The following is an 11,992-nucleotide window of genomic DNA, read 5'->3' on the forward strand; positions in this document are numbered from 1 at the left end:
CTATAGCAAAAAAAAAAAAAAAAAAACCTGAAAAAAAAATTAAAAATATATATCGCATAAGATAATTTGTTCAGCTAAGTGTTATCTGCTTTCTGGAAACTAGTAATGCTTCATGTTCACCCATCATAACTAATATGGGAACTGTAAGGGGTAAAGGTGTTATCTTTGTTGATTTAAGAGATGTTTCCTCTTTTGTAACAAACGTGTAGCAGAGGAGTATAGATTTCCTTTGAGAACATATATTGTACCTTTTTTAGACAAAAGCAGGAGCTATAATGTTAATTTCAGAGGAGAAGGATGAGTTAGAGTTGTAACTCTCCGCCCTGCTCCGACGTTCTCTTTCTCTGCACCAGGTCCTGCCATGAAACGGAAGGACTTGACTTCTGCCAAGCCCCCTCACTGTCGGGGCTCTTCTAGCCCTACCCTGATGCTGACCTCCGTCCCCTGCTCTGTTCCTCTGAAAGCTCAGTAGCATATCATCAGATGTTAGATCAACAGTGTGTCTAATTCACAAAAGGATGTGATTGTCTTATTTTCTCTTAACCTTCTAAAATTGTTTGCATAATATTAATTTAAATGAATCTGTAGTTGAAAGACATTTTAAGCATATGGCCAAAGCGAGTATTTCTTAAGCAGAACTGATGGAAGAACTCTGGAAGGAAAAGATAGCATCTTTGGTATTTATATTCTGAGTAGAAAATTCATTCTTTTTAAAAAAGAAATGTTGAGCCAGTGGGTGGCACGGTGGTTATGGTATTGGACTCCCACATGACTGACCGCAATTTGAGTCCTGGACCTGGCGCTTTGCTTCCTCACTTTGCCTCTCTCTGTCTCTGGTCAAATTAAATAATAATAATAAATAAAATAATTTTAAAAACAAAATGGGATGTCGAGGTCAGCAGAAGGCATGGTGGTTAAGGCACTAGACTTTCACATAGCCAGCTGCAGTTCGAGTCCCGGACCTCGCAGCTTACTGTCTCACGTTCCCTTTCTCTCTCGGTCTGTCTCTCTTTGGTCAAATTTTAAAATAATAATAAATAAAAATAATAATTCTTTAAAATATGAAAAAGGAATGTTAATGTTAAGCTAAACTTACCCTTTATCAGTGAAATAAATAAAAGCCTAAATAAGAGTTAAGGAAGCTCCAGTTTGTAGGTCAAATCTGGACCATTGCTTATTTATGTAAATAGAATTTGATTGGATCACGCCCCATAGCAGAGTTGTGTAGTTGCAGCAGTAACCTTATAACCCACAAAATAAAATATTACTATGTGGCTCATGTCATAAAATTTACTGACCACCGGTCTTCAGTGTAGGGTTTTCTAACCTCTTTTTGGGGAGAAGAGCAAGATGCTGATGAACAAATCTGTTTCGTTCAAAACTTCAAAGTAAAGAGACATTGATTGATAGGTATTCTTCAAAACAAGAGTTCCTTTTTCAATGTTTTTTAAAATTAAATGTATCTTTACTGTAGTTTTTCTGAAACCATTTGCATATTACAGTAAGTACATCAGGACTTGTGAAGAAGGAGCATAATAAGCATTTCAAAAATATAATTCATCAAGAACCCTTTTTGTGTGGAACATTTTCCAAGTCTGCTCTTCTTCAGAATACACACTGAGCAAACAGTTATGGAGCATGGCGGGTTAGATGCAAGCAAGGAGTATGTGTTTGATTCAGATATGAGGGTTTATTTGTAAGTTTACACTGGTTAATAGGTAAACAAACCAAACAGCCTTGAGTCCATTTTCAGTTTGGTAAATTTTAATATAGGATTGGACTTTTGCTCTCTAACACATTTCAGTTTTTGATTCATAATTGAATTCATTTTGCCACCTCTGAATTTAACACCACTTGACTAGAAGGTATTGGGCAAACCAAAATGGAATTCACTTGTATCATTTGCTTCATATTTTAGTAGATTTGAAGACTAAAGTGTTCTAATCATGAACTCTCAGAAATTCACTAAATCATTTCTAACTTTGCCTTTTTTGTTGTTGTTTTCAGAATTTAAATAAACAGTCCTTCGACCTTGCAAAATTCTTACTGAAAAGGACAGTCCAGACCATTGAGGCGTGCATCGCCAACGTATGTGTTTCTGCCTGCATTTATACCGCAGTGTGTACTTCTTAGTCCTTAGTACAAGTTGTTAATCTTCTCACAGACAATTTTACTTAGTCTGTAAAGAGTTTTGTGTATTTAGAACAAATATAAAAGAACGTAAACATCCGAATGTGACCAAAGTTAGAGAAATACAGCATGACTTCTTAAGCTTTATTGGCATTGTTTTAAAATGGCACACGGTGGTGGGTGTTTTCATGAAACTTGTCTACAGCTACCACCCCTCCTTCCGCATTTGTATTTATGTTCATCCTGTTATCTCTTATTACCTTTGGGTCTCTTTCTTCACCTCAGTATTTTCCCCTTAATATCTTCTAGGTCATTCTTCGCTAAGCACTCTATATTCCCCTTTGGAGAGTTCACACGTAATAACCGAAATACTTCTTAAACATTTATTTATGAACAGTTTGGGTTTTTTAGTGAGAACTCAAAAAGAGAAATATGTGTAATTTCACATATAGCAGTTAATTTTTCTAATATAGCCGTTAATTTATTATACATTTGCTCATATTTTTGCCCTTTTTTTTTAACATCCTCTGGGAAGATTTGTATTTTCTACATATGCATTTATATTTCTATTGACTTTAAAAGTTGGGATCTGCATGTCTGTGGTTCCCTGTTGCCTTCCATTTAGGTTCCTTTCAATGTTGTCTTTTACTAGTCGGTTTTGTAAATGTAGTACTTATCTATTATTGGTTCATTTTCCACAGATAACACCCTAAATGTAGGTTATTAATCTAAATGGAATAATATGGGTATTATTTCTATCACTAAATCGATATTTAAACAAGTTAAAAACACATTGGGCAGGCCAGCTGGTGGTGTGGTGGTTGCAGTGCCAGCCTGCTGTGCAGTGCAGATCCCCGTCCTGATGATGGAGAAACACGTGGGGTGCACGTGCACATGTCCCCAAAATCTCCAAGGAGAGAGAGATGGAAGAGAGGAGATTGCAGCGTTACCACCCCCTGTAGGGGAGATAAAAGAGTACAGAAGATCACACAGTGAAGAGTGCACTTGTACCCTGGTCCCAGTTCTCGGACATAACCATCACCAATAGGTTTTTCTGTTCTCACAGAAGTAGTTTTCTGTGCTTATTGGTGTATGTGCTCATGGGTGTTTGTTTTGTTAAGTAACTTCCTTACGAGCACTGGACTCCCACATGCCGACTGTGGTTCGAGTCCTGGACCTGGCAGCTTGCTTTCTCGCTTTGCCTCTGTCTCTTGCTCTTCCCCCTCTGGTCAAATTAAAATAAATAAATAAAATTAAATAAAATACCTATTTTTTAAAAAGTGACTTCTTTATTCTTTTCAAGGCGTGCTTGTGGGTTTCAGTATATGATTCCGTCAGAAATGGACACTCGTAACAGCTGTCTCTTCATTTGTGCGCTTGCATTGTTCGGTCTTTACGGTTATCTCATCAACTTCTCTCTGTGTTGCCTTCTGAGGCAGATAATTTTCCTTTCTCTGGGTATTAGAAAAGTCGCCCTTTACTTTGAAATGCTCTTAGTTACTAAATTCATGGGAAAATTAGTCTAACTTTTAAATATAGATCAAAGATTGAAATTAAAAACTTCTTCTCTGCTACAAGGAAATTTCTCCATACAGTTGTCTCTATATAACGTCACAAACTGTCTAAATTGTTTTAGTGAAAATTAAGACTCCTGGAAATGTCATTTTTATGTAAAACACATCCAATAACCCAATTCTTTTTTTTTCACCTTTGTCCTTATACTATTCATTTGATTTCATATTATTTGAAGGTTTTGTTTTTTCTGCTACTTAGATAACTGTCCTATTAAATATTAGATCCCTATTCTATACCCCATTCCCTTCAGTTGCGTATGAAGTGCTGATAATATAGTTTTTTAAAACCTAAGTATATAGATCATCTATTTGCGCTTTTGAACAAAATAGATATTTTATGTTTGTTTTTAATTTCTCTCATAGTTTTTCAACCAAGTCCTGGTGCTGGGAAGGTCGTCAGTAAGTGACTTGTCAGAACACGTATTCGACCTCATTCAGGAGCTTTTCGCCATAGACCCTCACTTACTGTTATCTGTCATGCCGCAGCTTGAATTCAAACTAAAGGTAGGACTGGCCGATTTGTAAGTCCTGTAGACTCTGGAGGAACTGTGTACATCACATGAATTTCCTGTAACTGTGAAATGATCAGTGAGTCACTTTATCTCCTTATCCTTAGTTAAGGTAAACATTTTACAATTTCTGGACTAACTCAGTATCTCTCTTCTTGGTGACAGGAACGTTACATTGTAAAATTACAGTGCACCTAGTTGTGACTGGTAAGCACAGTGAGGCAAGTGATAGGTGTCACGAATGGTCTTATGCTCGAAATTCATAATGCCCTTTGGTATTTAATGGTATATATTGTTAGATAGGTGTATTTAGAACGTCAGAATTGAGTGCTCTAGGGGTTTCAATGACAACTTGATTGAAAGAAATTTTACCCTGTGTCTTTATTGTTTTTCATAGCCAGCTCAGAAAGGAACGTGTAAGTCCATAAAAATAAGAAAACCCTGATACTTGATTCCTTAACCAAACCAAATTGTAGAAGATAACACCTTTTACTTAATATTCTATACTTTCATAAAATATTTTATACATAATCTCATTTACTCCTTAAATCAAACTGCGGTATAATAAGAACTAATACTAGAATTTTTACCTTTGAGATCAAAAAATTTAAGATTAATTATTTTGTCCAGTTTCATGGTTAAAGCAGATTTGGGATTTGAACTTAGATATTTAGGCTCTTAAAATTTGTATATGTATTAATAATTATTCGTTTACATTATATAATTATTACTAGTACTTTCTATTTGTAGTATAAAGGACATTATAGCAATAAAAGTTTTCTTACAGCAAACTCTGGTTGTGTGGAAGCTATTATAGAAAACAAAGTTTTGAGCCATTTCTACAACCTAGAGGTTAAGGGAGCCAGATCCCAAATGGCCTGCCACAGTTTGAGTCCCAGCTCTGGCAGGTTGAAGAATGTTCCAGGTGTGTGTGCATGTACGCCCAGGACTCCAGCAGCATGGAGAAGTGGAGAGGGTGTTGTGGTGTGGTCACACCTCAGGGTGGGGTGGTTTCTCTCTCACTTTGTCTCTGTCTCTGCTTCTAGGGAGCACACACCATATGGCAAAAAGAAAACAAATAGTTTTTTGTTTTGTTTTAATGAGGTGCTTCTATATTAAATTATTTCTAGGTGTGAGGTTTTAAAATGTTTCCTCTCAGGGCCAGCACATGATGTAGTGATTTCCTCACTGAACTTTCACATGGACAACCAAGGTTCAAGTCCCAGACACTGTAGCTAAAACTTACGCCGGGCCCATGTACGTGTGTGCCCAAGATCCTGGGAGGAGAGTGAAGGAGAAGGGATTGTGGTATATCTTATCCCCCCCAGGGCGTGATTTCTCACTTTCTCTCTGCTCCCTAAAGCAGAAACCTCACTAAAAAATAGTCCAGCAAATGGTACTTGGTGGGTAAGGTGCTCGACTCCCACCTGGCTGACCGTGGTTCAAGCCCAGGACCTAGTGGCTTTATTTCTCACTTTCCGTTACTATCTCTCTATGGTCAGAATAAAATTTTAAAAGTCAAATAAATTTTTTGATAAAGGAAGAAAAATATTATCTTTCTGAGACCAGGAGGTGGCGCAGTGTTTAAGGTGTTGTACTCCCACGTGGCCAACCGTGGTTCCAGTTGGACAGCAGCTTGAAACTCACGCTAGGCACATGTTCATGTGTGCCTAAAATCCTGAGAGGAGAGTGGAGAAGGGATTCTAGTGTGGCATTCCCCTCTAAGGGGTGACTTCTCACCTTTTCTTTCTCTTCGTTTCTCTGGCAAGCTTATGTCCCCTATAGCAAGAAATATCTCTTTAAAAATTCTTTTTTGTTGGGACCAGCAGATGGCTTAATGGTTACATCGCTGTACTCCCAGGTACTTGACAGCAGTTTGAATCCCAGACTTGTTGGCTTAAAACTCATGCCAGGTAGGGAACCAGCAGTTAGCGTAATGGCTATGTTGCTGGACTCCCACATAGTCGACTGCGGTTCGCATCCCAGACCTGGTGGCTTAAAACTGAAGCCGGTTGTGTGTGCGTGCGTGCCCAGGATCCCAAGAGGAGAATGGAGGAGAAGGGATTGCGGCGTGACCATCCCCCCTGGGGGGTGATTTCTCGCTGTCTCTCTGTCTCTTTCTGTCTGTCTGGCGAGCGCACGCGCCCTATAGCAAAAACCTCTCCAAAAAAAAAAAACCCTCATGCCAGGTATGTGTGTGTGCGTGCCCAAGATCCCAAGAGAAGAATGGAGGAAAAGGGATTGCAACATGGCCATTCCCCTTTGGGGGTGATTTTTCACTTTCTGTCTCTCTGTATCTCCGAGTTCATGTACCCTATTGCAAAAACTCTCTTTTTTAAAAAAATGTCTTACTTACCATCTGTTTATTGAACTTTAATATGTAAAGTCGAGCCTCTTTAATCTTTAAACAAAACTGCCACAGTGGAAGGGACTGGGACTAGACACGTAGATCTCTGGACTTACTGTACATGGAGGGAAGCGGTGTCAAGGTGGCTGTTGATACCACCTTGTTCTGTAGGCTCATGCGGTGTGTGTGTGCACGTGCGTGCGAGCTAGACTTCATGTGCGAGCGGTGTGTGTGTGGGAACAAACCTGTGGACAGTGGGCATACTGCTGCTCATTCTTCATGTCACCCACCTTCAAGATTCAGGGCACACGTGGCTGCTGGTTCCCAGACTCGAACTGCAAGGCCAGCCTTGAGGGATCGGCCTGCCTTTATCACCAGGCTGCGGAGCTGGCCCGCGGGTTTATTTACCTAAAGCAGAGTTGCCAGTCCAAATCCAGCCCGAGAATAGGTTTATTTTGATATATTTTATTTTAAAATTGTATGCTTTGATTTTTCTTTTTAGCTGCTAACAATAAGTAAATAGATACATTTAAAAGCCAAGGGATTCTGGTTAAAAGTTGAGATGTACGCATCATACGCATTTTCTTTTTTTTTTCCTTTGGAGAGGTTTTCACTATAGGGCACGTGCGCTCGCCAGACAGAGACATAGAGACAGAAAGCGAGAAATCACCCCCCAGAGGGGATAGTCACGCCACAGTCCCTTCTCCTCCACTCTCCTCTTGGGATCTTGGGCACGCACGCACACGCACCTGTCGTGAGTTTTAAGCCACCGGGTCCAGGACACAAACCGCGGTCGACTACATGGGAGTCCAGCGACATAGCCATTACGCTAACTGCTGGTTCCCGCGCATTTTCTTTTTTTAAGAAAATCAGAAGATCTGACAACTTTGGGTCCTTATTTCTAACCTTTCAGTGAAATGGCTGGAACTGAGTAGCAGTTCCTTCTTAAAATAGGTTGTGAGCATTTCAGTTTAGTGCAGTCGGCCCTTTATTTTATACCTACTCCTTCGCACTGATAGAATTTGACTCCAGAACTAGGTATTAAAGGTACATGAATACGAATTTTTTAATAAGTTACTTAATTCCTTCCTTAAGTTAATACCACTAGTCAGTTAATGCTGTTTATGACTAGGTAGTCACTTCTAAGACAGAATAGCTAACATAGGACTGTTAAGTTTTCTGGTGTTTTATTTTTTATTTTTTCTGTGTTTCTGGATAAATTCATGCCCTTTTTAAAAATTATTTAATTTTATTCTTTTTTTTTTTTTTTTAAATTTGATCAGAGAGAGAGAGAGCGAGAGTGAGAAAGCAAGCCACCAGGTCCAGGATTCAAACCATGGTCAGTCATGTGGGAGTGTACACCACGCCACCTGCTGGCCCCAAATTCATGCTTCTACAGAGTTTATGCTAAACCGAATCTGTGTCAATAGTAATGGAAGGATTGGGGTTGTCCTACGACACGTGCCATCAGCTGTGTAGTCCTCGTTCCTAGCTGCGAGCCTGGCCTGCCTGTGCCCGCATTCACTCTATCCTCCCGGATGAAGAAGCAGATAAAGACTGGGCAGAGCCGACTCAGCACCCCTGTGAGCGAGGCAGGGAGCCTGGAACGGTCACGGCTGCGGGGAATTTCTGTAGTTGTCTCTGAGTAACACAGCCAGGACTTTCTATAGTTCAGAATCCTGGATTACAGTCGCCCGAGAATAATAAAAATGTTTCAGGAAATAAAAAATAACTTCTTTGGCTTTATTTATACTGCGCTGTTGTATACTTCAGTCCACAGAGCATTATTCTTACATGGTTAAGCGGCACCTGGAAAAGTACTAGTTAGTAGCCGTGGCTGTCATCAGGAAATTAACTAGCCACATTTTGCTTTTTTGGTGCTGTTGTTGTTTTGTTTTTTATTGTTTGTTTTTATCCTAAGTATTTTTTGTATGTTGATGCCAGTGTGTATAAAATCATTTTGATAGATAGAAATTTGTGAAAAATCAGAGCGGTAGGTGTTAAAAGTTTTGCATATCATGGCACACGTGTTACAGGAAAAGCTTCTGTATAGGCTTCCAATTTAGCTCTCTTGAATATTCACTGGTTCACGAGAAATGGCTTGGGAAACCTTTGAAAGATTCATTTTACTTCAAAAAAACAGACTTTCTGGGGTCTGAAGGGATTTGTACTTGAAGACACTCCAGTTAGCAGGGGTCATGGTGAGCATTCTGCAGACAGACCTGTTTCATGTCTGCGCCGGCCTGAGAGAGCTCCACGCAGCTGAGCCCGGCCTCCGCCGGGGCTGCTGGACCACCCTCTTCACAGCGGCGACGCTGGAAGAACCAGACATGGGCGAGGAGAGATAGCGAGTGTGGCTTACACTTATCCCCCAAGTTTAAAAACATTATAAAATTCACAGTTGTCTTATTTTGGTTAGAGTCAAAATTAAATTTTAACAGGAAATAGTTCAAAACAGTCAGTTTGTAATTAGAATCAATAGCAACGTTAGTTGCCTTTCCTGGGTAGAATTGAACAGAAATAAAAACCAGGATGGCTATAATATTTTTCTTTTCAGAAGTCATTGGTATATTGTTAACGTAGAATGTCCAGTTCCTCTCTTAACTGTTAAGACAGCTGTTTATATCTGTAATTCAAATGAGGCGCGGCGCCATCTCTGCAAGCTAAAGCTCGCGCGTGTGTGGACCAATAGCAGCTGCACATCAGGGCCCACGGGTCTGTGTACCACGGAGACTGACCGTCACGGCGTTCATTCTGGCTGCACTCCAGGCATGCATGCACACTCGCCAGTGGCAGGGGGAGAGTTTCTCACGTGGTCGTCTAATTTCAGTATTTTATGGGTGTGAAATGTCACATCATCTGAAATCACCGATCTAGTGAAGTAGTCCCTCATAGAATAAAATTCCTGCTTACTCTAGTGTTTGGCTTTTAAAGCATAAGTTAATTTTTCTTTAATAAATAAATAATGTTGGCGAGTAAATTGGACTTCCTTAAAATGTAGTACTAGTATGCATTGTCATCACGTTGCCTGAGGAAAACTTGGTCAAAAATTATTTTTGTCATTCATAGTTAAAAATGTAAGAGCGCGATATCATTTTCATTTCTCATCTGTTTGATAGGTGTGTCTGTTTTACCCTCAACCATCTTTTTTTTTTTTTTTTTTTTTTTTACCTTAAAGAGGTTTTTTTGCCGTAGGGCATGTGTATTCTTCAGATAGAGACAGAGACAGTGAGAGGGTAAGTGAGATTACCCACGCAGTAATCCCTTCTCCTCCAGAGATCTTGGGCACACGCACACGCCCGGCGTGAGTTTCAAGCCACTGGGTCCAGAATTTAAATTGCGGTTGCCCGTGTGGCAACCTAGCACCTTAACCACCATGCCACCTGCTGGCCCAGTGAATATACGATTTTTAGAAAGAAGTTTCATATACCATATGGTTTCAGAATAATCTATATTAATACAGCAAAACTAGTGACACTAGAACAGAATTTTTTTTTTTTTTAATTTAAATTTTCTTTTCAGGTCAGGGTTAAGGAAGCTAGATCCTACATGACCAACCATACAGTTAGAATCCTGCACCCAGTGGCCCCCAAAACACACCCAGGTGTGCCTCAAATCCTGATAGGCTAGAGAAATGGAGAAGAGGGATTTAAGTGTGACCCGTAAGGGGATTACTATCTCTCTCTGTCTCTGTCTCTATCTCTGGCAATTGCAGACATGACTGGCAAATTAAAACAGAAACTGTATTTTGGGTCAGCAAGTGGCATGTGGTTAAAGGTGACTAGATCCACCTGGCCGTTTGCACAGCTCAAATCCTGGTCCTAGCAGCTTGAAAACCTAACAGGCATGTGTGCGTGTATGCCAGAAATCCTGTGAGGAGAAGGGAGAAGGGATTGCAGTGTAGCCATCCTCCCCAGGGGCAGGAGGTGCTTTCTCTCTGTCTCCAGCAAGCACACACACCCTATAACAGATTTCAAAGGAAAGTAACCTTTCTCTTCATTCGTGGTAAAGTTCATGTACGCAGGCTGGAAGGGAGAGCCTCTCAAGGGTGTCTGGAGTTTGAGGCCGACCACGCTGGAGAGTCCAACTGCAGTTGCCATGTGAGATGTAGTTCTCTCGGGCAGGCTCTGCTGCTGTGTCGTAAATCCAGGCCTGGGCCTGGGACCCACTTTCCTAGCATATATTGGTTTAGGATAAGAGAATTGACAGCCCTAACCAAAAACAACTAAGGTTTGCCTTTTTTATAGGATTTAATTCACCTGACCTTTTAGATCCTCATTAGATTTTGCTCTGCTATTAAAATGAGTTTTCCTGAATAATGATACTATACAGTGTGAGGTCTTTCAGTTAGTAAGGGCTCTTTGATTAACACTTTGTGTTGAAACTGTACTTGATTTCTGTTTATAGTGGAGCTAAGTTGCAGAACAGGTTTAAGGGAAGAACGATTTGCAGTTTTACATTTATTTGTTTAAACAGGCTATCACTGGGTTGCCAGTTGAGTGGCTGGGACTACAGGCATGGGCTCCCACACTCGGATCTTTCACGGAATATCTTTAGGGCCTTTAGACAAGTTTAAAGTGAATGTATATCTTCGGATTTGAAAAGGGCTATAACCCATGCATTCAGTGCCAATAAAAAGCAAAATAGGCATAAATTAGCAGTTGGAAGGGTGTGAAATAAAAGCAAAGTACCAGTTGATCTGACATGGCATTGAGCCAGTCTCTACATAGTGAGTGCATATGATATTTTAAAGTTCTCGCCATTATAAACAAATATAAAATTTGTTTTCTTGTTAACATTTTATAATGTGAGGAATAAAGTTCACGCTTCGTTTCTCTCTTCCCTTCTCAGAGCAATGATGGAGAAGAACGATTAGCTGTTGTCCGACTTCTAGCTAAACTGTTTGGTTCTAAAGATTCAGATTTGGCAACACAGAATCGTCCTCTTTGGCAGTGTTTTCTTGGACGGTAAGAGAAGACACAATTCTGACTTCCATATTTTGGAAGTTAGTCAGTGTGTCCATTTGATTAAAACCACACATACTGGGCCGGCCAGTGGTGGGTGGTTACGGCAGCTGGATCCCACATGGCTGACTGCATGGTTCAAGTCTCAGACCTGGTAGCTTGAACAACATGGCAGGCGCATGAGCATGTATGCCCAAATCCCAAGGGGAGAGTGGAGGAGAAGAGATTGTGGTACACTCACGCCTACGCCTGCCCCATGGGTGCTTTCTTACTTTCTCTCTCTCTGTCATGAGCATGAGCCCTATAGCAAACTTAACAACAAAACCCACATGTAGCAAAACTTGTTTACGAGTTGATTTCATTGGCATCTCTGTTACAATCTTTTCTTGAAAAATGAATAGCAGGATAAATTTTTATAAAGAAAGCGTATGGGTTGGCAGTTAAGGGGGCCAGATTGATAGCCCTACA

At 40.3% G+C, this 11,992-nt stretch overlaps 1 protein-coding gene and 1 pseudogene across 1 annotated transcript in view; one reads left to right on the plus strand and one right to left on the minus strand.

Annotated features, from left to right (window-relative positions):
- The window catches only part of PDS5A (PDS5 cohesin associated factor A), a gene marked incomplete in the record, with an annotated part of 91,432 nt that overhangs the window by 33,472 nt on the left and 45,968 nt on the right, over positions 1-11,992 (plus strand). The window contains 3 exon segments of the mRNA XM_014584445.2: positions 2,008-2,088; positions 4,068-4,208; positions 11,412-11,527. Of these exon segments, the coding sequence (XP_014439931.1) occupies positions 2,008-2,088; positions 4,068-4,208; positions 11,412-11,527 (338 nt within the window).
- Positions 8,602-8,892, minus strand: LOC106733981 (guanine nucleotide-binding protein G(I)/G(S)/G(O) subunit gamma-5 pseudogene; annotated as a pseudogene).

The sequence above is a fragment of the Tupaia chinensis genome, unplaced genomic scaffold (assembly GCF_000334495.1).
Source record: "Tupaia chinensis unplaced genomic scaffold, TupChi_1.0 Scaffold146907_1, whole genome shotgun sequence".
In the NCBI taxonomy this organism is placed as follows: Eukaryota; Metazoa; Chordata; class Mammalia; order Scandentia; family Tupaiidae; genus Tupaia; species Tupaia belangeri.